This window comes from Corapipo altera, unplaced genomic scaffold, assembly GCF_003945725.1.
Source record: "Corapipo altera isolate COAL_440 unplaced genomic scaffold, ASM394572v1 55, whole genome shotgun sequence".
NCBI classification, from domain to species: Eukaryota; Metazoa; Chordata; class Aves; order Passeriformes; family Pipridae; genus Corapipo; species Corapipo altera.
Genome location: NW_020884882.1, coordinates 14,761,157 through 14,788,875, shown reverse-complemented (window position 1 = coordinate 14,788,875; position 27,719 = coordinate 14,761,157). Strand labels below are relative to the sequence as shown.

General features: G+C 39.1%; 1 protein-coding gene across 1 annotated transcript in view; it reads left to right on the top strand.

Annotated features, from left to right (window-relative positions):
* CNTN3 (contactin 3) overlaps positions 1 to 27,719 on the top strand; it is a 104,349-nt gene that overhangs the window by 48,465 nt on the left and 28,165 nt on the right. The window contains exons 3-7 of the mRNA XM_027640359.1: positions 4,309 to 4,404; positions 17,130 to 17,333; positions 18,145 to 18,247; positions 19,235 to 19,419; positions 27,203 to 27,339. Of these exons, the coding sequence (XP_027496160.1) occupies positions 4,309 to 4,404; positions 17,130 to 17,333; positions 18,145 to 18,247; positions 19,235 to 19,419; positions 27,203 to 27,339 (725 nt within the window). The remainder of the gene's footprint in view (positions 1 to 4,308; positions 4,405 to 17,129; positions 17,334 to 18,144; positions 18,248 to 19,234; positions 19,420 to 27,202; positions 27,340 to 27,719) is intronic.

The following is a 27,719-nucleotide window of genomic DNA, read 5'->3' as shown; positions in this document are numbered from 1 at the left end:
ATTTAACAAGTTCTGCAGCTCTGAATAACAATGAGTCTAATGAAGCAATAGGATAAATATTTTTGTGCCTCTTAAGGGACAATTATGTTTGTAGAGCTTGAATCCTTGTTCTGCAGTTATCAAAACATGGTAGAATTGCTAATAAACTTGTATTGACAATAAACATCAGTTGGTACAAGTGTAATACAGTGCTTGGGTGTTGCTGGACTTGGAAACCTGAAAAAAAAAAAGTAGGTGAAAAAAAGTGAATCCTATTTCTCTTACAGTGAATGTGTCCTGTGATTACTTGAAAGAATAAATAGAAGTTGGTATAATTTCTAACAGTGTCTGCTAATCTTAGGAAGTTCCTGCATGCAGGTATGTGTGTCTAGGGGTGAAGCATCACACAGGTTTTTTGGCAAAATATGACATAACCCAGCGTTGCCACGAGCCAGGAGTTGTGTGTCTGGAGCAGCTTTGTCATCAAAAATTCTCCGAGTTTTTCGTAGCATGATGTTCTGTGTCTTTTCAAAGCAGGGTTGTAATATTTGATCTGATCTTGCCTGAACTGTTTGCTTTCCTTTCCTTGCTTACACAAGATTACAGAAACATCCCAGAAGATGCTTGCAGTGGAACGCAGTGGATGTGCTCACCAGGCGAGTGCTCTGCAGATGAAGTTCATTTCTATTCTGTTATAAAAATGTCAGTCTGGTTTTAGTATGTTTTACCTTCCACAGATGCTTCAGGTTCTGATTTCCCCTCACGAACTCACAGATCCACGTCTTTTAATTGTCGAGGGTGTCACATGAGCTTTTAAAAGCTGCTCTTCCGAGTGCATCAGGCAGCTATTGCAGGTTTGATAGTCATGTTACTGTTACTTCATATTTTGGATTCTTCCTCAGCGACTTTAAGTCTTAGTACTTGAGACTTAAAACTTGCCTTAGTAAACAGAAGGAGGGAACCCAGTGGAATATGCAGTTTTCACATCCTTGCTGTTTGTGTTGGCAGGAACATGTTTCCTTGTTCTCATTTTGGGGCAGAATCAAAGACTTTTCAATAAAGCTGAATTACATTTTCTCGCTCCATTTTATTGCAGTGGCATCTGTATTTCAGTTGATATAACTTTATGTACTTGGTGCTAAAGCAATGAGGCAAATATATGTATTAGCAGGGGAAGGGAGAAGAAAATGCTGTTTCAGGAGTCAGAAACTCTCAGTTGCTAATTTTTTACTTTCTTCTGTATGGCAAACTATAAGCAGGCAATAAAAGCATTTAATTTGCAAATTACACAGTTCTAGATTGGTTTTGAAGTTGGATTTTTTTTCCTTATAGTCAGGGGTTTTTTGTAACATTTTTACCAAAATACTTTTCAGTGGTATGATTAGAGCCTTTGCCTGGTAGAGTTAAGTAATAAAGTTGTTGATTTTGTCCATGAGTGGCTGCATTTTAGATGAAAGGAGATTACAAGTGAGGCATAATAAATGCAAGTAAGAAGAAAAAAAGATTTAGGCAAGAGAAACTAATGAAAACACTTTCTTTTGGTGACCAGTTTGAGAAAGTAGGTAAGTTTTAAAAATCTGATGATGAACAAGACATTCTGTAATTCAGTAGATAAAATACAGAAATACTTCGTATGTGTTGCTGCCCTTTTCTATCAAACTAAACAATGGGGTATTGTCATCCCATAGGGTACTGAAAAGCCAGTCCTGTTCTGACTCATCACTTCTCAAAACCATCTTCTGTCCTGTCCTGATCTTGGTTCTTTGTTTCCAGTTATGTTTTTGTCTGTTGAGACATTTCAACAGGATCAGAGCCTCTGATCTCGGAGATAAAAGTCAATCTGTAAAAATAAACAAGCCTTGCCATTATTAGCCCACCTTTTGAGGTATTCTGTTTACCCTGCCAGTTTTCTGGGAACTCAATGTCCCTCTCCAGTGAGTTCATGTAATGACCAGTTTTGTTAGAAGATACAGCTCTACTCCCTGGTGTTATTGTGCTCAGGATACTTTATTAAAAACCAACCAAACAAAAGCCTAACAAAAAAACCCAAGGATAAACAATCCCTCTTGATATTCTTCCAAACAAGCCTGGCTTTGACCTTCAGTACTCTGAATATGCCACAGAAACACCTGAAAATCAGACCTGCATCTTGTTTAAAAGCACCCAGTACTTTCCAAGGGCAGAGATTTAGATTTCATTGTATAATGCTAATAAAGAACTCTGCTACTGTTTTGCATGTTGATTTTCCATTATGTTCAAAGCAGTGCCAGACAATGTGTAAAGAGAATATAGATGTATATAAATAAATTAAGTGATTATATTTTTGCAGCTCTGTGATTAGTTTGGTACCTCTGGAAGGTAGGATGAAGAACTCTCTGCTGATTTGTGAGAAGTTATTCTTTTATTGTAGTATGGATGATACTCTTCATTTTCAGATAGATTTTGTGTTGCTTCTTGTTTGCCAAAACCTTTTTTCCCCCGTGACAGCAATTTTCACTTGCAATCAGTGATTAATAAGTTCTGCTGTACAGCACTGGAGCAGTTCAAACCACAGAGAGCTGGATACCTGTGGGATAATGAGGATGTGCCTTCCAAATCCCTTGGCATGTCCCTTCCTGAGGTGCTCCCAGCCCAATCCCATGCTCATAGGGTCTGTTGAGGTTCTGAAGGTCTATATTTCCCATAAAACACCAGTGCTTAGAAAGCACTGCAAAACCTTTTATTTTAGCTATGGAAATTCTGCGTGTTGCATAAGATTAATGGCTTGCAGTGCTTGTGATGTAAACGGGAAAAATGTGGTCTGAATTCATTTTATACATAAATTTTACCAAAACAATTATTATTTTAAAGTCCAAATGGCACAGCTGTTTTCCTCCTGTACTGGAATAGTGTGTGTGTCCTCAGGGGTGCTGTCCCCTCTTGGTTCTTCCTTCCAAGACTCAGGGCAGTTTTGGTGGGGCAGCATTCCAGATAAATCTGGAATGTTCTGGGGGCCTGAAATGGATTTCATTTTGCTGTGGTTGTGTGTGACTTCAACTTCACATCCAGCAATTTATTCTGAGATGTACCTCCATGGAAATTCACTTGGGAAGCTGAAAACAACCCTTTTAAGAAATGTTCCTGTGAACTTTGTGTGCAGTAACAAAGGATAAGACAACAATATCCTGCTGCAGCATTAAGTGTGGGGGTTTTTTAAATGAAGCATTGAAATTCTAATCTCTCTTGTTCGGTGTTCTGACTGTAACAGCTGTTGCTTTTCAGTATTAAAAAAAAATACTGTATTTTGGGAAAATAGCTACTGTTTGTCAACTCACTGCTGCTATTACACTTAGTTATAAAGACAGCCTCATTTAAAGACTGTGTTAGTGTCCTGTACAAGGTTATAAACAAACATGGGCTTTTTAAATTGTCTTCTGTTTGGTTTTATTATGGAAAATAATATGGTTTATTCATGGAAGAACCTTTGTTAGTGTAGAACCTCAATCTTAGTTTGTTCTGCATGTTAAATCTAGCTTATTTCAAGGGTATAATGAGGCCATACTTTGTTGGATCTTGAGTCAGTGGTTAGAGGGAAAGCTGATATAAATTTATGATAAAATATTTGCATTTATGTAAACTCTGTAGCATTTTTCTCCCCTCCAGAAGCATTTGGACAATGCTGTCAGGCACGTGGTGGGATTCTTGGGGACGGTCCTGTGCAGGGCCAGGAGCTGGACTCAGTGATCCTTGTGGGTCTCCTCCAGCTCAGAATATTCTGTGGCACTTACACAGCTTAAAATGATCACAGAGACCTGAGGCCAAGCAGAACAGATCACAGGGTCAGCACACTGAGGTGCAAAGCTCCTGCTTTCTCCAGAGCTTAGCAGTGTTCCAGGGATTCTCCTACAGGGAGATTGTCCTTTTCTCTTTGGAAAGACGCATCTCTGTTTTGAGAACAACTGTGTTGTTATTTTGTGGTTGGTTAGAGGAGCTCAGTGGGATCTTGGTGCTGTTTTTATCAGAGCCTTCGTTGCAGAAGCAGCAGCAGTGGCTTAGGGACCTGTTTTTAAGTTACACTTATGGCTCCTTTTTGGTTATCAAAATTAGGGTAGCATAAGCCTAACAAAATTATCCATGGGATCTGTCAAATTATATTGTTGCAAATTAGTTCAGTCCCTGTTGTCCCTGTTCTGTCACCCTCCCTCGTGTTGAACAGACACTTCTGCAGCTGCTCCAGCGAATGTGCTGGGTTCAGTTCCATAAGAGATGCGAGATCAGGGTTTGAGAACTTCAATCTCCTGCCTGTTGAGTCTTTCCTAATACCCACATCCCCTTTTCTTTCCAACACAGACCTCGAGAGCTCCAGGACGAAGATGAGGAGCGCGGTGTCGGTGCGGGAGGGACAGGGGGTCGTGCTGCTCTGCGGACCAGCCCCCCGGGCAGGAGGTAAGGGACCCCCTGGCCTTCAGCTGGAGCTCATGGGGAGGGGGAATAGCCCTGGAAATTCAAAACAGAGATCCCCCAGAGAGAACAAGAATGAAATCTGGTTTCTAAACTAAATACAGAGAGAAAGAAACCAAAAAGAAAAGACGGGGAGGGGAGTACTTAAGAGGATTTACTTTTATCTTGGAATCCTTTCTAGTTCCTAGTAATTTCTGTGCTCTTAATGTGTCTGATTTTTATGGTATTTCCAGTAATTAATTGGGTATTTTCTGGAGTTAAATTCTGCCCAATTTCACAATTGCCAAGCCTCGATGAATCTACTTTTCTCTATGACTAGACAATTGCAGGGAGTAGATTGTTGTCTTTAATTTTGCTGGCGTCTGCCTGTTTTCTTGCCATGGAGACATTCTGGGGTGTAATGTAATGATGCTGGTTTAATTTAAACCACTGCTGCATTGAGGGGGTGAGAAAACTGGATATATGGATTCTTGGTGGACCAAAAGTTACAAGTACATTTAATCCCTCATTCTGCATCTTCAGTCTTTGACTAATTGCTATTGAGCCTCAAGTAATATTTGAAAGGAACTGGGTTTATTGTTTTTAATTGATATGGAGTGTCATTACTGAAGGGCTGGGATGTTAAACATTGGATTTGATTGCAAAGACAAGGTAGTGTAAGCTAGACATTGTATTCAATAATATAGGTATTGTGGCCTCATAAATTTGGCAGAGTCCAAGCAGACACAGCCATAAAGTGGCAATTTTACAACTGTCTGAGCTTGCAGAATTTTTTTCTCCCTAAACTGATACATACTCTTAAATCATCTTTATAGCCTTGCAACAGCTTTGTCTTTTCAGCAGCTGAGAAAATGGGTCATTGTCCCAACTATCTATACGAATTAGAATGATTAAATTTCTGCTTCTAGATGCAGCACGAAGTCTGAATGATCCCAGCTGTTCTCACACTCGTGTCCTGTGTGTGGGTTTATACCCAGAGGTGGTGACCAAACTGACAGCAACTCTGCCTGATTCTGGCAGTGTTTAAGTGTGAGGTGTTGAACAGGAGGTGATACAAAACATGCTCATGTTGCTGAGAACAGAGGTTTGAATGAACACGTGGCAGAGGTGAGAATTCCTTCTGCAGTCAGCAGATGGGATGTGATTGACACCCCCCACACTAATTGTGTTATTCCTGCAGAGAAGAGAGAGCTGAGTGCTCCCAGAATTACCAAATGGAACTGAGGATTGGTACCAGAATTACTTAAAATCCTTGGATTTTTCTGAGGGGATGGAGGATTAACTATTGAAGTTTTCAGCAAGCGTGGAGAAAGGTGAAAAAAGTCCCCCTTCTTTCTTCACTAAAATAAACCTGTAGCACAGTGGCATCAAACATGCAGTGCCCCCAGATCTGACATGGCAGGATGCAGGTCAGTAAGTCTTGGATAAAATACCCATCCATGAAGCAGAAGTAGTTTGTTAGGAATAGCAGGGATGGTTTAGGAGCAGCAGACCTGGCCTGAGGGCTGCTCAGCCCTTTCCAGATCAGTGATCTGACTTTTTTTTTTTTTAATCTTTAGTACTGTATTTGTTGCATTGAGCTGTCAAATAATTTCATACAATACTAATTCTAAAAACCTTCTCAAACAGCTTGTTTTCTCTTCCCCCTCAGCACCCCAAATACTGTTCTTTTGTCTTCCCTCATGTTGTGCAGTTTCTAAGATCTCACCAGCTTAATTGCATGTATTTTCTGCATTCTCTGTAAGGAGTCTTCAAGAAGAGACTTGATTAAATGGTGATTATTCCTTCACATACAGCATTCCAGTTACAATAGAAACCAGTGTTCATCCCCAAAGAAACGCCAGCTCAGAGTATGGAAAAAGAGAATTGCCTCTCTTCTACAATTTGGCGTATTTTTTTCTTTGCTTATCTTTAGCACAGATATTTACATAAGTCATATGAATGTCCCTTTTCAACGGGGAGTGAATTATTCTTTCAGTTCACAGTAGTTATGTCCTTTTGAATTCTTCAGTTCCAATTCCATCAGGGCATGGACATCCACCATTTAAACCAACAATGGAACTCCATTTAACTCCCTGCACATCAGCTCATGTGCTGAGCCTGTATTTTCACTTTGTTTCTGTGATGGCTCTTGTTGTGCAGGGGAGGAAGATGATGCTCTATATTTCCAGTTGAGGGTGTACAGATATTTTTTATATTTCTGTCATAAAGCTCAAGCTCTAACACAAACTACTCCAGTATTTTCCTAAGAGCATTTTCCCTTCCTGGCATTCCCTTTCTAAGCAGTCTGGTTTGGGATTGACTGAATGGGAGACTCAGTAACTACGACTGGCTTTGTGTAAGAAGAATTCCCCCAAATATTTTACTAATTCAGCCTGGTTTTATGTTACTATTATAAGTTGAATCATCATTGAACAGTGATTTTTGGATAATTAAGATGGTCATCTGCCATAGTTCTGCATGGCCATACTTCTGGATATTTTAGCTCTGTTAAAATACCCTGGGTTTTGTCACAGATCAGTAAATCATCTCGCCCACATACTCAAAAGAGGGAATGACATCTAAAATTGATTTATGTAGATGTCCTGCTACTTTTTCTGTTGTTATAACCTTTAAATTGTACTTAACTCTCTACAGCTATTTCAGTTTTTACTGTGTTGCTGTTATATTTTTAATGCTTTTAAAGGACTGTCAATACAACAAACATCTCAATGTACAAAACTTAACATTGGACACAGTTAATGTGCAGCTGGTTAAAAAACATTCATGCGATGCTAATTTTTCCCCATTCTGCCAAGAATGGAAAAGACCAGACATATGGAGAGCTAAAAATGATTTTTCTCTGCTATTGATTTGGTTCCAAAATCAGTATCTAACGAGTGACAAAGCCCTCAGTAAAGCAAATCTGCAAGTTCCTTCAGGGTTTTACCTACTGTTACCACTGTACTTGTGTTGTGATTACTGTGTAGCTTTGTCTTCAGCTGTTATTTCTTTTTTCTAGATATTGTGATTTATATTTGTTTAGTACAGTCAGTTTTACTCATCTGACGCTGATGTTGGATTTATGAGGTGTTTCTGCTCTTGGAGAGAGGAGGAAGGAGTGTGGCCTAGTCCTTTTGTGTTGTCTGGGACGATTTCAGGGCTGCTTTATACACAAAGAAAAAGTTGGTTTTTAACGGCAGAAGTGAAGATTTGACATTTTAACAAATTTAGTTTGCCTGGAAAAGCTAGACTTTGGCTTTAAATTGCCTTGTTCCTATATGGAATGTGACCATAACCCAGGAGAACTTCAGGAAATGACAGCAGTGTTGTGGAGCTGACGAGGTGTTCCTTGGCAATTGCAAGGCAATTCCCTTTGTCTTAAATTCCTGTGATATGTGTTCCTATTTCATGCAATATGGCAAGGATAATTCTGAATATATAAGGCAGCAGGAACATCGTCGCTCTTTATATCATTCCCTGATAAATGTAGAGTTCATCAATAAACGAGACTGTATTTGAAGGACAGGGATCAATTCAGCTCACAGCATATTATCCTGGAGTTGTGACATGCTGATATGAAATAATATTAGATCATGGAAAAATAGATCCCAATTTATTGCTCAGTGTTTGCTGTGACAAATCATTCAAGGAATAATGTCATGTCTGTTGCAAATGACTTATTTAGACTTGCAGATTTTTTGCTCGTGTCTCTTGTATTGCCATTTGGAGACCTGCAAGCTCCAGCAAGGCTGTGCTTCATGAATAATGTGGCATGGGAAGCATCTCAGATGCCAGAAGTATTTTGATGCTTTTGATTACTTCCTTTCTGCAACTCTAGAATAGCAACGTGCTGTTTTTCAGGGAACTATAAATTGAATTAGTTTTACTTACTTGGCTTTGGAGACGTTTCGTACCCTCAAAGCAAAGCTAAATGGATAGAACTGCAAAATATGATTTCTTTCCTAATGCCTGTCAGTGTTTTCATAGCATCACATCAGGGAATGGTTTGGGTTGGAAGGGACCTCAAAGCCCACCCAGTTCCACCCCCTGCCATGGGCAGGGACACCTTCCACTGGCCCAGGTTGCTCCAACCTGGCCTTGGACACTTTCAGGGATCCAGGGGCAGCCACAGCTTCTCTGGGCAACCTGTGCCAGGGCCTCCCCACCCTCCCAGGGAAGGATTCCTTCCCAATATCCCATCTAAACCTCCTTCCAGGAGGTGAAAAGCATCCTGGGTTTGCACCTTTAATTCTTGCTTTTGTTGCAGATTGTGGATAACACTCACCTGGGCATGAGCAATCAATCACCCTGGCAGAGGTTTTCCACCAGAACACGTTCTAAGGAGACAAGGACACTGAATATTGTAAAAGCAATGGCCTTAAAAATGGTTCCATGGTGTTCTTGTGCTGTTTTCAGTCTGCCAAGGAGAAATGGCATTTTTATTTAAAAATATATTTTGCAATAGTCCTGCTGGTGTCATCATCATCATCTGCACAAATTTCAGCTGACAGTTTGAAGTCAAATGGCACCTGAGAGACACTTATATTTGTCCATATGAGAGAAAATAATACATGTTCACAGCTGGATTTTACAATGATTTCTATCTGTCAGGGCATTATTTTCACCACCAGTAGCAGACCAATGCTACAGAGACACTCCTTTATGCACTTTATCAAATGCAGTCTTCCTGAAGCACTTTTTGATAAACCTGTGTTCCAGGCTGAAGTAATCCAGGCTAACATTAATATATCTTATTTATATACTTGTGAAACATCTTCAGTTACTTTATAGAACAGTTTTTTAGGCTGATGTGGAGGTGTATAACTGGCCTAAGAAGCTTATAGCTAAAGATACCAGTTTCTTGCTCTGAATTCTTACAGAACTCTTTAACTCCACATCCCATTATGCAGATTAATAACACTGAACACATGAATATATTTGTGTTTGTTTTATTTCTTAGATGTTTGGTATTCTGTCTGTTTTTTTTAGTTTAAGAGCTGGATCTAGATCATGACCAGGTGGTGAGTAGGACATAAAGTTGAGTATCATGGATTATTGAGTGAGAGCAAAAAGTAGAGCAGATTTTTGTGGGAATAATTCTGCATAAGTTTCTCCAGCAAAATGTGTGTGGGCACTCCAGAACACCTTGGAACACTATGGAATGAGACCTTGAAAGACGATGGGCTGTGCACTTTGAAGCTGATGTCCTCTCATTAGCCCTCCTACCTGAACCTGAATAAACCAAAAGAGGCAGAAAGATGAAATGGGAGGGTTTTTTTTAATGGGAAACTGCCTCTTGTTGGTGGGGTATTTGTTGGGGGAATGGGGGGATGGAAAGAAAAAGGAAAAGGTAGATTAGGAAGAACCTTTTCACTTACCTTCTCCCGGGTATCTCAGTTATGCCTTGGGGGAAAAGAGGAGAAAACTGGAGAAAATAAATGGGTTTGGCTCTCTGCCAAGTTTATTTTTATCCCTAAATTGTGACTGTTGGGTATTTCTCCTCAAGCTTTTTATTATCTTCTCTGCTAAAATATTTGAGTTTCTCTTTGGGAACAGGATAATTGATTAGGAAGAGGCAGGAGGGAGGTGGCTGCAGTCCCAGCACAGTCACAGCTGATCCCTGCACTCTGAACAAGAGAGCTGAAAGGCATTTTTGTTTTTCACAAGGGTTTACCAAGTACCTTCTCCTAAATGAGTGCAAGAGTTCCAAATGAAATTTGTCACTAATTACTGCTTCCACCTATAAACAGTAGTACATTCCTTTGAAAATTTACTCTTGGGTATTTCCATTAGTTTCCCTTAGTTTATGTCCCTAATATTTAACATTTGGAAGAAATCAAATTTATTTGAGTTGAGCAATAAACTAAACTATGGTCTTTTTACCCTCAAAATTACTATAGGCAGGAAGCAATTTAAAATACTTTCAGCTGTTGAAAAAGCACAACAGAGTTGTTGGAAATGCTCTCAGCAATTAAATGTAAAGTTCTAGGGAGGTGATTAAAAGAACAATTTGTCACTTGAAATGGATATGGCTGATGGGTATGTATTTAAATATTGCTTCCTAAAGCAGTTTCTTACTTTTCCCTGCACTTCCAGAGTGGGAACAGGCTGATCAGAGCCAGGACACTCTGAATGACACAGAGAGTCTGAAACAATTAGTGCAGAAATGTGATAAAGAGGAGCTAATCCATCCCCTTCCAACACAGCTACAGGGGAAGGGAGATCAGGGGTTTTTATTCAGCACTGGAACCCAAAGGCAGAGAAGCATTTTGTTAGACTTCCTCATTAGCATCTGCACTTCCTTGGGAGCGCCAAGGAACATTTAACCTGCCAGTTAAGGAGCAGTTTTATATTAAAAGGTCATGTTCAGTTTGAAACCCAGCCCTGGCTAATGGTCGAATCCCTCATGTGGCAGGAGAACAGGCAGAGCTTTTCCAGGGAATGTGCCCTTCGGAATTGTGCTTACCAGGAGGGGGGGGGTTGTGGTATTAATAAAGAAGTACCACTACCAGTCTCAAACATCTGTTTCCCAAGGAGGAACTTAGAAATGTTTAGCTTTTAATTACAGTGGTGAGCTTTGCTTTTGACGCTGCTTTGAAAGACTTAGAAAAGCTCTTATTAAATTATTAAATAGAGAGAATGACTTGCCTTCAGTGGGCTGTTTTACATCCCTGTGGCAGCTGTGCAAAGGTGACAGATCAGTGTGTGTGCAGTCACTACTTGGCCAGTCCTGTGGTTGTGCTGTAGGTCAGGGGACAGCAGAGAAAAACCCAATTTCCTGTGTTTAAAGGACTGCATCTGTTTTTACATCGCACCAACTCATTTCCAAATCACAAAACGAGTGGACTCTCACCGTATTCCATTTAAAAATGAAAATTAGGTTTTAGCCTGAAGTAGGAACCTTGCAACTTCAGCTGAAACATTTCAATATTCTCATTAAATGTGTAGATTGAAATTGCGAGATATTGCGTGTGTGTCACGCTGCTCTCATTGTTTTGGGCTGTTCCCTACACAGGAGTTGCATGCCTGATTACCTGCACAGCAGGCTGAAAATTGATCTTCTCTATTTTAGCTATAAAATAATTCACCTTTTGTGCCAAAACAATTAATGTTATACATTAGTTTCAAATCGGATTGTTTCCATTGTGCTCCGGAATGAAATTAATTTCTTGGGACATGTTCTTCAGTTTTTGGGGCCAGCCTGAGATTCCCATTGTGCAGTTTACATCTTGTATAAACAAAAATATCTTCAGCCAAAAGAAGAGAGTTACTCTGAAGAGCTTGGGGGGAATTTCAGAAGTTGGGAAAACTTTGCAGTGTTTGAAGCAGATACACTTGTCCCACCTTACTCCTGGTGGCCACAATTCAAGCTATGTTGTAGAGTTTTTGTAACTGTCACTGTTTTTACATAGAAAGCTGAACAAAAATTAAATTAACAACCTACAGTTTACAGATAGTTTGTACTCTGAAGTGTGACTGCAGTTAAAGACTTCTTTGTTATTGGTGATAGAGCTACTTGAATGCAAACAGTCCAGGACTCCCCTTGGAAATCCACAGTCTGAGTGTCGTTCTGATTTGCTCTTCCCAGCTGAACATACTTAGGGCAGTTGGGCATTTAATGTGTTCAGGAATATACCCCAAACCTGACATGATGTACAGTTTATTTCAAATGAAATAAACACTGTGAAGTGTTTTTTCAATGCCAAAGCATTATCATTCCTGACAGTGGCAACCAAAGACATTTTAAGATCCAGTTTACACATGTGCTCAGGGATCCCATATTGGAGCACATAAACACCTTGTCTTATGCCTACAGTTCACAAGGTTTTTATTTGGAAAGCAACCTTTAAGGTTTGCCAAAAAAATAAAAGATGTTATTTATTTTATGGTGGAGATAAAGGATTACCAAGAGCAGCCTTACAGCTGGTGTTGGTGCCTTGCCCAGGGAAGGATGGACTACTCAGGGTCAACTCAGCAGAGTAAAGTAGCTGCAGGTGGCCAAAGTAAGAAAGGCAAAGTAGTTAGGGAGAAGTTTGAAGGGAGTTTAATGCACTTTTACCTCATTTATTTACCTCAGTTATTTACTACTTCTAAATAATTTGTTTGCACTTTCCTAGAGGTGCCTGTGCAGACACACAGAGCTGTAGCAGTGACAAACTGGCACTTCTGTGGGTGAGTGCCCCCAAAACCCCACCTGAGCTCTCAAGAGTCTGTGCCCTGAGAGCTCCCTCCCTCCTGGGTGAAGCTCATCCACAGAACAAGAGGCTTTGCTCCATTTTCTGCCATTTCATCACAGTCTGAGCTGAAATTGGGCCAAATGATGAGCTAATTGGTTTCTTCCTTAATTATGGAATCTGTCATTATCCTCTCAAAATCAGTGTTACTTTGCCATTACTTTTAACTCTGAGGTAGATAATTCAAAATAGCTGCTTCTGTGTCTTTAATTGCAGATTCTGTCATTGCTCAATTCTGTCTGATTAGTCTCTTCCAAACAGTTTTTCAGAAGCCACATCCCATTCCGTGGGTTGGGCAGAGCTCCAGTTGGAGCCAGAAAATACCAGGATATTTCAGCTTCCCCCATGTATCTCAGAATATTGTAATATCATGAATTTGAGAACTGCATGAAATAATAGAGGTTTAGTTATCAGTGATTGACATGAAATTTTTGGTTGGTATTTTTGTTTTGATTTTTTTTTTTTTAAAACCTCTAAGTATTCTTCAATCAGCTTGATGCACTCAAAAATCAAGAATTTTCATTCCGTATCAGGTTTATTTATGGAAACGTCCACTTGACCAATTCAGATCAAGTCAGTTTTTTGAACCTTTGAAATCTGTTTCAGAAGAATATTCTTCACATCATTTTGGCTATTTTAGAAATCTCATTTAGGTCTGAATTATGGGGCTGGTGGATATACATTAAACAGGTGTAGAGGAGTGATGGTCTAGAACAAAAGGAGCAAGAGACACTCAAGATTTGTGCATTTAGCGAATAAAATAAACTATGAATTGGACCTTTCAGTCATAGGTCTATTTGCCTTTTGTTTTCTTTCCCAAAAACCTACTTCTTTGCAAACTTCCAGAATTCAGTTACAGTTTGGGATTTCCACAGCTACTGTTGTCTCTTCATTTCTGTTCACAAGAAGTAAAATCCTCCTGGTTCCATAAATGGTTTCAGTCTCTCTTAGAGGAAATATATAATATAATTAAAAGCAATATTTTCAAAAAGATGTGCATGAACTTAAAGCCCTGACTCTAGTTAAAAACTACTAAATGTGTAGGGCTTATTTCCTTTAGCAACATTAATTTGGGTTTTTTAAGGCTCACAGAAATGACCACGGTAGATCTCAAGGGCCATGCTGATTTAATTGTTGAGTTTTGTAAAAAAAAAAAAATCAAGTTTAAAGCTGGCAGGTAATTTTATAAACATTTTTTAATTGAGCACTTCAGTGCACAAAAGGCCTAGAACAGTGTGAACATGCTGAGTGTGTTGTGGTTTGTAGATTGCACGGTAAATAATAATCAAATAATGCAAAATAAAGAGAAGCCGCCAAGCAAGACGTAGTAAACAAATAAAAATTTGAGTAATAACTGTAATTTCCAATACCTTATCCATGTATGGGCCCCAAATAAGGAAAAAATGCATTGGAAAGCAAAGGCTCAGATCTCAGAGGAAGCCCAGGAGAGACATATTACTTCCATTTATAACAGAAAATCAACTGGAAACTTGTAATTGACAGGAAGGGAGTGAGTTTGGGTCCCTTGAGGTGCCCTCGGATCAGCAACAGGCAAATGGTGTAAACATAATAAATCACACAACAAGTTGGTTTCATACGATTTTTTTTTTTTCCCCTGGAAAATAAGGATACAATTTTGTAAGGTACAATAAATATAAAATGAGATATTGGCTGGAAAGAAACACCCTGCTCCTTTTTTAAGAGAGTCGATGAAAATATATGTTGAATGGGAAATGAGGTTTCCAGGAGTGTTTATTCATAGGCTGCTGAAGGATCCAATTAAACTGGAATACACTTTGTGTGGCTTTCATAATCATAATGACTGATTTCAATGGGTTTACTCTTGACTTAACCCAATATCATAGGAATGAAATGAAGCTGCTTATTTTCCTGCTGTATATCCAGAGCTGTCCATCCCCTTTGACTGTTTTGAACAACATCTTTTTTCTTTTTCCCTTTTTTTTTTTTTTCAGCATCAAATAATACTTTGAGCAAGGAAACAGAAGTAGCTCAATAAATACCAGGGCCAGTGAAGCCTGGCATCGCCCACTGCTGTGTCTTATGGATGTCTGAGTTTGATGCAGAGCTGAAAATGGTTTTTTTTTTTCCTTACAGTTCCTGAATTGGTACCTAATTTGGTGTGCAGCCTCTCCCTCAGCCTTGTGATCACTCTGTCTGTGCAGCTCTTCTGTAGAAACAGAATTATACTTTATTTTCTAGTCTTTCCCATTTAGAAAGACCATAAAGTCCTTACTGTCTAAGACATCCTAGTCCCCTTCAGGCTCCTCAAGTGTACTCTTTTTTTTTTTTCCTTTTTTTTAAAATGAGCTTTAATTTTATTTTTTTCTGTTGGAAGTTGGCTGATGGAGGGAGCAGAACTAAACCACAGCCAGACCCATCCAGCTCCCACCTCCCTGCTGCCAGTGCTCACTCAGCCCTCTCAGTTCACCAGCAAACCACTGACACGCTGGGATTTGTGCTGCACTTTGGGAGGGACAAGAGTTACACAGAATATATTTGTCTGGACTGTAGGTATATTCTTTGGCTTATATACAAGACCCTGGTGACAAATCTCAAAAGTCTTAGCTGATGTCAAACTTGATCGTAAGGTTTTGCTTCCCACTGCACAAACTCTCCTGTTGTTTCTTATTAACTTCCCTTTCCCTGAATTATTTACACCTCTGGAGTGATGTAGGAAGGAATTTTAGTGAAAGCTGTTGTTTCACCTGCTGCAAGTGATGATCTTCAAGGTCTTTGCCAACCTAAACAGTTCTGTGATTCTGTGACTTTTCTCAACAAGAAGTATTGCTAACTATGACAGAAGTTTAACTCCTGAGCAGAGCTCTGAGCCTGTTAATTGTTGGTACACACCACTCCTGCAAAATTATCTTAATGAAAGAAGTTTAAATATTGATAGAAGAAAATTAAATGCAATTATGATGAGCCATTTCATTTGATGCCCTTTTTCTGCATTAACCAGTCCATAAATATTTTAATAATTTCATTTATTCAGTGGTTTTTTTCATCTGCACAACCTTACCTTGTGTTAAATTGTCCTGTTGCACAGTTGGCTTTAGAATCCTGGCTGCACTCAACTGGCAGGGCTCAGAAAATGTCAACTCTCCATTTCATGACTTCATCCCAAATTTATGCACCTTCAAATTAAACCTGTGCAAAAAGGGATGATCTTCATTTTGTAGGGGCAGCACAAATGCTACAGATACTTCAACATGAAGACAGGTCAGTCAAGCTCTAATTGTCCCTAATTAGCACTTCCAGGAGCTGTAATCTTTGTATAAACTTTCAGCTGGGTGGCATGTGGGTGAAAAATTATTTCTTGCCTAGAAACACCATTAAAAATTAATTTCCTTTGATACTGTAGGATGTGAATGAGACAAACACGTGGCCTTGCACAGGAAGGGGCTTTGCCAATTAAAATTGGACACACAGAACTCAGAGTGTTCAGGAAAAAAAAAACAAATTTAGTGGAGTTTTTGCCAGATCTCTCAGTTTGTTTCTTGAAATGTGCAGTTTTTTTATTTTCCATTCAAATGATCGTAATGAATGGTAGCAAGGGCTACTTTGCCATATCATACAGAGATTTTTTTAATGAAGTGTTTATGGATTTTTGTGTGAAAAAATGGTCTTGCTCTGTGATGAGCCCTGCTGGGAATTCAGGCTTCTTTTGGCATTCCTTTCACGTGGATACTCCTGTCCTGTCCTACCTACTGAGTATGGAGCTGAGTTGTTGGATAGCTACTGAATGAATAATCTTTCATTTTAGCAAAGTTTGCTCTCGTTTTTGCTGTCTGCTCCTCTTTCCTTGCATGTATTAAGTCTTTTAAAAAAATAGATTAAAAAAAAAAGATTTAAAAGCAAACCCTACCCTTGTGTAAAATGCGTGGAATTTCTTTCATTTTCTGCTGGGGGAGATAAAGATTCGGTGAAAAAAATGGGGGTTCTTTCTAGTTTCTGGTGCTTTGGCAAATTTATTTTTCTCAGTCATTGGCTCTCTGGTCCTGTTTGTTACATAATAAAGTATATATTATGTATATTACTGTATACATTACTATATATATTACTATATATATGTATGATATGTGTGATATTTATTATATATTTTATTATGTATAATATTATTTTTATATTATTTATTTTATTATTATATATTCTATTACATATATTTACTATATATAATATTATTTTATATTATTTTATATTATTTATTTTATTACTATGTATTATATTACGTATTATATTTATTATATATTATAATATTATATAACACGTGTGATATATAATATATAATTTATATATAATATATGATATATACACATACAATATGTATATGATATATGTGTATATAATATGTATATATATTATATATGTGTATATGATAAAATATTAGAAAATACAGTCATAAACTGATTTTCGAGGGGAAAAAAATGTGAAAAGCATTCTCAAACATCTTTGCTTTTATTTCTTACCAACTAGAATTGTCCTTTGCTTGGATCTTCAATGAGTATCCCTCGTTTGTCCAAGAGGACAGCCGGCGGTTTGTGTCCCAGGAGACGGGACATCTCTACATAGCCAAGGTGGAGCCGTCGGACGTGGGCAATTACACGTGTGTGGTGACCAGCTCCGTGACCAACAGCCAAGTGCTGGGCTCGCCCACCCCCCTGGTGCTGCGCACGGATGGTAGGGCTGCCCCTCCAGCTGGGAGTGGTGACGTGTCTGGGTGTCACTCAGTGGTTTGGTCTCTCACGTCTGTTGTCAGAATGCTGATGGATTTGTACACAAATATCTTCTGTTGCCTGCCCACAGAATGAACCAGGTTGGAAAAGACCTCTGAGATCAGCGAGTCCAGCCTGTGACCCAACCCCACCCTGTCACCCAGCCCGTGGCACTGATGCCACATCCAGTCTGTCCTTAAACACCTCCAGGGTAGTGACTCCACCCCTCCCTGGGCACCATTCCAGTGTCTGATCACTCTCTCTGGAAAGAATTTCTTCCCAATGTCCAACCTAAACCTCCTCTGGGGCTGGGCTGTGCCCTCTTGTCCTACTGCTGGTTCCTGGGAGCAGAGCCTGACCCCCACCCAACTCCCCCCTCCTGTCAGGGAGTTGTAGAGAGTGAGAAGGTCTCCCCTGAGCCTCCTCCTCTCCAGGCTGAACCCCTCCAGGTCCCTCAGTCTCTTCTCACAGCACTTGTGCTCCAGACCCTTGTTGCCCTTCTCTGAACCTGCTCCAGCCCCTCCACGTCCTTGATAAATTGAGCAGCCCAGAACTGGGCACAGCACTTGAAGTGTGGCCTCACCAGTGCCAAGTACAGGGACAGAATCGCTGCCCTGCTCCTCTTCCTAAGTCTGACACTGATTTCCCTGGCAGGTCCCTTTGTACGTGGAATGTGAGAGGAATAAACTTGGTTTTGAATTTAACATGATGTAACACCAAGGAGAGAAAAAAGGCTTAAAAAATTTAAAACTACCTTTCTCAATTGTCTCATATAGGTGTGATGGGAGAATATGAACCCAAAATAGAAGTTCAGTTTCCTGAGACCCTTCCTGCAGCTAAAGGCTCAACTGTGAGGCTGGAATGCTTTGCACTAGGAAAGTAAGTTTTCAGCTTCCCTCATACTGAAAGTTGAAGCACTTTAGGGTTCACCTGCACAGGAGATGTGGACATCTGGCAGTTGTTTTGGTGGGGTTTTCCAATATCTTATTTGGATCATCGCAGTTACTGCCTTGAAATAAGAGGGTTAAGAGTCGTGGAGTAATTTTTAATTTTGTTTAGAATTAAAATATGTGTGTTGGCAGCACAGGAATTTACATTTCATTTCAAATTAACTTGAATAAGATCAATGTGGGTTTGCATATGACCTCTCACCTAGGTCTGCCTTCTCTGTGCAGAAACAAATGGTGTTGAAGTCTGTGAGAATGTTGCCTGAATTTTCCTGTTAAATGTCCTTGATGCTTTCATAATATTGTTCTCCCTTTATAGCCAAGATAAAGTTTAAAATTCATTCCTCCTCTGAATGATACTTCACACACAACTGATATCTTTTCTCTTTCACAGATGATCTGAGAATGCATTTATGGTTCTGTAAATGTATTTACTTACCACTTTGTGGTTTGTTTGCAGACAGCTTTGTCAGGTGCTCATATCAGATTGATAACTCGATCACACACTATTGCTTTGGTTCCCCGTCGAGGGAAAGGAAAGTTGCAAAATCAGAGAATAAATAAATGGCTGTTGGAGGATGGGAATTTAGAAGACTTGCACTGATTCTGCCTCTGTGGAAGTTAGTGGTAGATGTCACCCATCTTTAGGGGAGGCCAGTGCTGATTTGAAGGCATTTTTACAGTTACTGGACATTCACTCAGATATTCATGAAAAATCTGGTCCCACAAATACAACGTATGGAACAGTAGAAGTATGAAATCAGGTGCCACAGTGTCTGACCATCTGTCCTGTGCAGTGTGGTTGCTGCTTTAACACAAGCCTTTAGTCACTTCTGAGTTTAGTTTAGTTTAAGTATCTCATTATGACAATCAGAGACTTTAAGCAAAGCTGTTTAAAATCCCATTACTCTCTCTTTAGCCCTGTGCCTCAGATTAACTGGAGAAGAACTGATGGTCTGCCCTTTCCAAGCAAAATAAAGCTGAGGAAATCCAATGGCATGATTGAAATCCCTAATTTCCAGCAGGAGGATGCAGGACTATATGAATGTATAACTGAAAACTCAAGGGGAAAAAACATTGCAAGAGGACGCCTCACTTACTATGGTAGGAAACTTTTGTGCTCCCTCTCTCCCACTCTTCTTTAACCATGAAATATAAACTTCTCTGGGCTTTACAGCTTCTGCAGTACCATCAGGCATTTGTGCTTAAAAATCCGTGGCATATTAAGTACTCACAGAAAATGAGAACTTCTGCACCACTTCCTTGCATAAGATTTCTAAGGAATGTCTTAAGGCTCAAAAGGGTTGCCCAGAGTGGTATAGAGGGTGCTTGTGCTTATTTTTCTGTGATGGAAAGACTTTTTTTTTTTAAACATTTCTTGCTGGTCCGTTGGTGAAACCTTCAATTTTCAGTCAGCTGGATTAATTTGGGGGATCATTGAGGCCTCACATTTATAGGAAATACAAATTTTATCTTGCTTTATGAAAAGATTACTGATGGATATTCTGCATCCTGTGCTTTCAAAGCAGCCAATTTTATTTTAAAATGAGTAAATAAATGAGAGAATATAATCCAGTATAGGAAATGAAATAATATGAGATTTAATAGCTGGAAAAGAGACAGAGTCTCTTGTGTATTTAAGGCTGTAGAGTGAAATGAGTATCAGCAAAGCACACTGGTGGTGGTGTAAAGAGAGAGTTGATTTACAACAAAGTGGTATTTGACAATTTTTGTTAAAACCAGATCTCAGCAAATATAATTTTGTTTAGGTAAATGGCAATTTAAACAGTGTTTCTGACTGTGCTTTGGAATGTTTTCCTCTTGTAGGAACATTGGAGCAAAGAGATGGGTTTTTTTAGTTGTACAAAAGGCCCGGAGCTGCTCTGCAACTTGGAGCAAGTGTTGTTTGTTTACTGTTTCCATGTGGGGAGCTACTGGTAACTGAAACACACGGGGCTGCAGTGGAGATTTTAGTCAGTGAAGATTTTAGTTCAAAGCACAACAGATTTTATAAAGAAGAAGGAGAAGAGATTTCTCCCCCTGCCAACTTCCAGATTAATAGTTACACTGAAGGAATACCCCGTTGCTGGAAACGCCCAAGGTTAGTTGGGCAGGAGACTTGGAGTAACGTGAATTTTCCATATACTAGTTGTAATTAAACAACTTTTACAGAAATCCTGTGGATAACATGGAGCAAAAGATCCAAGCTGCTTCATCTGCCAGTGTCATCTGTCATTCCAAACTGGGCTCTGTGCATTTGATTTTATAGAGTGACCTTATTGCTGCCTGAAACTTCCAGTCAGGTTGTGTTTTGTACATCGGTTTGTGTTGCCATTCCTTTGCCAGTTTTGAATCAGGGCAGTTGTACAAACATCAATGTAAACTAGATACAAAATAGAAGACATTTGTTCATTAGTCCTTGTAATTACAACAGTGGGCATTCCTGAGATATCTGACCTGCTTCCCACTTTCTGTTCTGCTCATTAAAAGGACACAGAGTCGAGATCAAGGGTGTTGCTAATCAATAAAAGCAACCGAGTCGCAGTTTTGTGACACGTAAATCAGTGTGAACATTTTCCCTGCAGATCTAGAACAGGATCTGAACCCTGGAATAGAGTTCATATTCCACTACAAATGTCTGCCCATGTTAGAGTCATCCCTAATATGGATGTTTATCTTAAAAAGAATAATGAGACCTGTAATGGCAGTAATGGCACTCCAACTGTTTCATTTCATTTGTTCTGCTTCATGAAACCCATTGTGCAGAATTAAATAGATTTAAGTAATCTTTCTTGTTTTGTTACTTGCTTTTGTTGTTACAGATAGAATGCCAGCAAGTCTGGATTCAGGATCATTTTAACTCTGTTTGATAATTTGAAGGATTTTAATGCTGTTCGTAGATTAATGATGTTCTATAAATAAAGACAATTTCTTGTGGTGGATTGCCACTGTGCCTGATACCAAAACCCAAAAATCTGTCTGGTAAAGAAATCTAACCACATCCCACTCAGTCTTCCAATAAAAGATCAACATTTAAGGGAGTTGTTCTAAAAGCAGATGAGGATTTGGGGGAAACTAAAGCAATATACTGAAGACATAGAGGAAAAAATACCCATCTGCTAGAAAGTACCAGTGTTGTCAAAAATGACACAAATCTGCTGCTGGTAGTGGATGGTGACTGCTGTTGGTTTGTAGAAGTTTAAGGCGTGTCTGCTAATCATATATAGAAAAATATAAGCATTACAAATGAACAAATGTCTTTTTATTTCAGTAGTGACAACATCTGTTCTCCTCTCAGCGGGTTTCTGGCTCACTCAAAAAAAGAGTGTAAGAGGAGTTGAGGTTAACATTTTCCAAGTTGTCATAGTGAAATAGTGTGAAAAATAAGTCTTCAGGGGGGAAATATATTGACAAAAATTTCGTACTTGAAAATAGGTTTTCCTTTCTTTGCAGATTTTAAAGATTCTTTATAAATGATAAAGTCAATCCTAAACAAAAGCTTGAAACATTCGTTGCTCTGTTAGGAAGCAAAACACTCCTGTTCTCCTGCTTGGTTTTATGAGCTGAAACTGTGAAAATTTGAAATCTGAAAATCAGGTTTTCCAGTGCATAAATTGTTTGGTTAAAAACCCCCCACACTTACGTTTTCTGTGCTGTCCTGCCTCTTTGTCCAGTAATGAATTAGAGTCTTGAAGCCACAAAGCACCTGAATATAGACTCAACTTTAATCATCTCCATAGTCATTTTCTCAAGAATGCTTATTTATAAGTCTGGTTTAGAAATTCTGTGCACATCTGTAACTGTCTTCCTGAAAAAATTAAATGAGTCTGGGTTTTTTTGAATATATTGTGGGTTTTAAATATAACTCTCAACCCCTAGTTGATATTAATAATTAAAATAGATACTCTAAAGCAGGTATTCTGGGTTCTTTCCTAACAATAATCACAGACTGTTAATCTTTCTTTTTTTCTCATGAAGGATTTTATCAAGAGAAGCCCAAAATCTAGTGTTCATTTTTTTTTGTCCTTTTTACAGTTCCAGCATTTAATGCCAGTTTTCTCCTCAGGGGATTTCAGATTGTGCTAAAAATAGGACAAGATTATCTAACTTTGATTGAATATGAAACCTGAATATATAAATAATTTGCCTTCACTTTATTAGGGTGTTCGTTTGTCATCGTTTTTAGTCCTTTCCATGACAAATAATGGAAGAAGAAAGAGTCCACAGAGACATTTCCATGGCACAGAAAAATGAGAGGCGGTGAAACAACCACATTTCTGTGTTTTAAGATGCAATTAAACATGAAGCATGGTAAAGATATGTAAAGCAGTTAATTTAAAGCATAATTGAAGAAAATATATTCTTAATTAGCACTTGCTGATGTAACAGAAGTCATGGTTGACAGTACCAAGGTAAAATGTTTAACAGGGGCAAAGAAAGCCCTACTGCTGTTCCCCTTTTTGCTCTGCAGTGCTGGACTGTGACAACAAAGATGAACCCCCTCAGTAGTTTGTAGACTCTGCATAATTTTTTTACTATATCAAAAAGTACTGGTAGATTTTGTTAATTATTTTTTAATAATCTCCCAGCAAAATTTTACTGAAACCCCACTGTGTGTGTAGAAGAACCTGTTTAAAGCTCTTGTCTGATAGTTTGATTCTGTCTTGTGTATGGAGATGTCTGGAAATATTAACTGCAAAGCCATTAATGACTAAATAATATCAATAAGTTGCTGAGTTTGATCAACCTAGAATTTAGTTGTTCATGCTATCTAAGAATGTAATTGCCTTGCTGCACAGACACATAACCATCTTTTTAGATCCTACAACTTTTCCCAATGATGTAGGAATTACCTGTTGCTTGAGAGCGTTTTTATTTTTGAATGGGAGTCAAAAAATGGACATTTTCAGGGATGTGTTGGATGCTTCTCTAGGGCCTGGTTTTTTATCAGAGAAAAAAGTCACTCATGCTTCAAGTCACTTGGAGTTTTGAGATGAAATAAGGTTCATCACTGCTGCAGGCATCAGTCTGAGTGTCACAGCCTGACTTTAGATAGACTTCCTGGAAAAATGAAGGTTACACTTTTTGGGGTGTGGGGTTTTTTTTCCCCCTGGTGTGCTCCATAGCTGCTTTCTCTTGAACTGTGGAAAGTTCCTTTCAGCTCTGATTTATTGCTGAGCCATCCAGAGTGTTTTCAAAGATTTCCAGCCCAGCTTCCAGAGTGTAAATTGCAAAGGAAGGATATGTGTATAAGCATCTCATGTGAGCCCCAGTTAGGGATTGTTCTGAAAGAGCTTCCCATGGTCCTCTGGCTCCCAGCAGAGGAGTGACAGACCTCAGTACTCTCTGGGAGAGGCAAAAGTCATGGGCCTGAAGCTCTACCTTTCCTTTGTGCTTTTCCTGTGGCTTACAGAATGAAAAGGTTTTTATTGAATACCCCTACTCTGAATGAAATCATATCTAAAATTACACGTTTTCATGCGTCGTAATCCACAAATAATTTACAAATCCCAACACAGCTGCTGCAAAGTGTCGACTTCCCCAGCCACTGCTTCCAAGTTCTTCCTCACAGTCACTCGTTGCAGTTGATCTTCATTCACATCAACCCCCAGAACACCACGAAGGGTTTCTGAAACATCTGAAAAGATGCTTCTTCCTTTCCTCGTGGCCTACAGGGATGCTCCAGAGTGTAATGAAGCAACAGTTGTTTTCTTCAGGAAGATGTGCCTGGCCTAACTAGCTGGAAGAAAAGGGTCATCGTAACCTCCAAAAAAAAAGATGGCAGAGTTTTCTCTCTGGGATAAATTTTATGAACTTACACACTTGTTCACTTCTCGCCTCTGGGACCGTGAGTATTGCAAGGAATATTTTAGGCTAAAACAGCTGAAGCAAAGTACAAGGCTGGTGCTTTTCCAAGTGACTGGCCATGGAGCTGACGGCTTTAGAGAATCACTTACCTACAAGCATTTCATCCTGAGGGAGCTTCACATGAATCTTTCATGACGATTGCACAGCAGCTTCTGAAGAATTCTTAATATTACTACAAAATACGGATTCCTGTCACAGTCTCAAACCCTGAACTACAAACTCCATTACAATTAACTTCCAACCTCTCAGTTTACAGGTCATCATCTTTTTTTTCATCTCAGTGAAGATGTGTTGCCTTCATGTTGCTCAAGGAGGGAGAAGTGATACCTTCCTGTCTCCTCACGAAGATCCAAGTTGGACACCAAGCCATGCAGTAGTTCCATGAGACAATGAGGCTGTTCCCAAGTCATCAGCGTTCCTTCAGGAGCACAGATGTGGCAGTGGTGGAACCAGATGTTCTGAGCAGTAACATTTGCCTAATAGTGACCAGACCTCAAGAGGAATAAAGCTGTTTTTTCAGAATCATTTAGGTACCATCAGGCAGAGCTGAACAAAAAGGGCAGTGCTGGCCTTGGCAAGTCCTGCCTCTGTTTTGGGAGAGTATTTAGAGCTACTGATGGGTGACCTTCTGTCTGCACATGCCTCAGCTGCTGCAACGTGAACCATCTTTACCTTGGCCACAAATCAGGGTGTTCCCAGCTGGAATTGCTCCTGTTTAGCTGCCTTCTCAATTTTGAGCTGGTAGGTCGAATTGTTCTTTTTTAGAGATTTTGAGATGTGGCAGGTTGAAAAGGGTATTTTTCTCTCTGCTGAATTCCTCCGTCAGTGATTTGAAGAGAAAAAGAGCCTTTCTGAAGGAAATCAGTAAAGTCTCCATCAACACTCTTGTGAACGAACAAGCACCGTGAATTTCTCACATTGTGCCTTAGGAATCTGTTCTGTGCATTTCTGCTTTAACCTGTTGTGTGGAAACTCGGGAAACCCTCCTATGGAGACTGTCTGACAAAGAGTCCTAAAACATGATTTATGGTGTAGACAGTGTTTTTTTTATTAATGGAATTGAATCCAAGATCTTGAACTTGAAAATAGACTATATTTAACCTCCTTTCAAGTGGAGATAGGCAGCAGGTGTGAAATATTCCACATTTATGGATCCATCAGTAATTCAAGCGCTGCTGAACGTTGCATAAATATTTAGGTGTACAAAGTGCAGGAAGCACAAGACATGGAGTCCTGAGCCTTCATTTTCATGGCACATGGGGGGCAAATACTCCAAAGGACAATGTGATATAAAGCAGTGGCTCTTTCTTGAACTCCAGTGTTGTAACGTGAACTTTCAAGATTAAGCCACAGTTAATACCAGTAAAAAATACATTTGACACAAAGCTCAGCTTATCCTGTCTTTTAGAGCTGACCTTGATAAAGAAGGGGCAAAAAGTATATCAGCCCCAAATCAGTGAAGGGTGTTAATCCTCAAAAAAAGCAGTAATTGAGGGTTTCACAGTAAATATTGGCTGAATTCCAATATTTATTAGTAGTTAATATCTCAGTGAATATATTTCAGTAAGTTAATCCTCAAGTATGGATACATAAATCATAAATAGCATTAAACCTTGTTGCCACAGAAGTATGGAACTGTGCGTGGGCATGTCGAGGTGTTATTGCTGCGTTGCAGAGGAAATTTGCATGAATTGCAATGAATCTTTTTATTTACAATGAATCTTTTTAAATGAAATTCATCCCAGCCCTCATCCAGACCTGGGCTGGCTGGTGCTGTGCCTGTGGCAGTGGCACAGGATCAGCTCTCAGCTGTGCTCAGACTTCCCTGGTGGCCACAGGCAAGTCATTAATTTCCCTGGCCTGAGTTAATTGCTGGTGTAACTCCACTATAGTGGGAAGTTCAATGGGAATTAATCTGACCTTCTGTGCTTCCAAAACTCATGTATTAAATAATATTTTCCTGCATCACCAGGGACTTTTTTCCCTGCTAGTTGTTTTGATACAAGAGCGTTATGAGATTTTCCTAAATGACTAACTTAAGATAATCAAATTGTCTCTGGAAAATTCTTTGCCTGTAACTGTGTATTTGCAGCCAAGTTCCATCCTACTCTTTTATCTCTTTTCTCCATATGCAATGTCCAGAATTTATCTTTTCCTGGAGAAATAGCATATATGGAGATTATAAACTTTCTAGTAAATTGAATAAATTCAAGGAAAATTCACAAATTACCTGTAAAACAGTGTTGTGCTGTTGTGTGAAATAACCCTAAAGGAATAAAAGAATAAACTAATGTTGTCTTCCATGCATTGATATTTATTTGCCAAGTGAGCTTTCTCCCAGCACCACCCTATGAAAGCCGTGACAGATGTTTTAAATATCTTTACAGTTTTAACCATATTTTGAGTAATTCTGAAGGATGTATGTTAATACATCCAAGTTTTGTTCAAAAAATAGTGGGTTTTATGGACTTTCTTTTACTGGTTTGCATCACCCAAATGCAGTGCCAAGACTAATGCTTTCAAAAACAATCTCATATATCCATGGATTCATCCTGTTAAGTGCTGCCTCACATTAGAAGACAATTTAAATGGTATTTAACACTAAGGCTGACATACCATTATTTTTTTTTTAGGACTTAAAGGATTCTCTTCAGCATTAATTTGATGATTTAGCCACATCACTTATTTAATTTCAGTCTCACCATTAATGTCCTTTTCTTACATTTCCCTCGTTTCAAAGTTGTGTTGTTTAATCATTAGTGATTTTAATATTGGTTTCACTGGTCCACCTTTAGTGATTTGTACTCTCAATTTTCTTTGGTTTACTGCTGTAGTAAAAAATGTATAAAAGGAAGAGCAAGTTACTTGTTTCATTAGGAGACTTGAAGCAGGTAAGAACCTCTGTTGGTACAGACCAGTCTGTGCTGAAAACTGATGAGTTCCCTGTAAATTATTAACCCTTGGATTCTGGTGTGGAACAATAACTTGTTTGGGTCTCTGCTGTGTTTTTCATCTGCAGCAAAGCCTCACTGGATCCAGACCATAAAGGATGTTGAAGTTGCTGTAGAGGACACCTTATACTGGGATTGCAGAGCAGGTGGGAAGCCCAAACCATCATACAGGTGGCTGAAGAATGGGGACCAACTGTCAACAGAGGTAACATTCTCTTTTGAAAACGTGACACTGTGTAAAATCAACGTTATTCATACAAATGTGAGAATTTTCAGAAGCCTGGGCAATTAGTCAGGAGGAGTATTTGGTACTGGTTTTCATATGTTTGTTGAGAGTATCCAGGTGGAAACTTCAAAAGCTGCAATACCAGAAACACAAAGACAAATTATGTTGTACAGAAACATCCCAGCTAAAAGCAGATTCAAAAGCAACAACAGAGAAATAGAAAGAAGTCTGTAAGGAATGACTGGAGAAGGGAGCTTAATAAAATTGTACATAAAGAACCATAAATGAGGGATAGAGAATTTAAATGATTTTACTATAATTGCTGTTGTCATTTCACTGAAGGTAAGAAAACATATTGA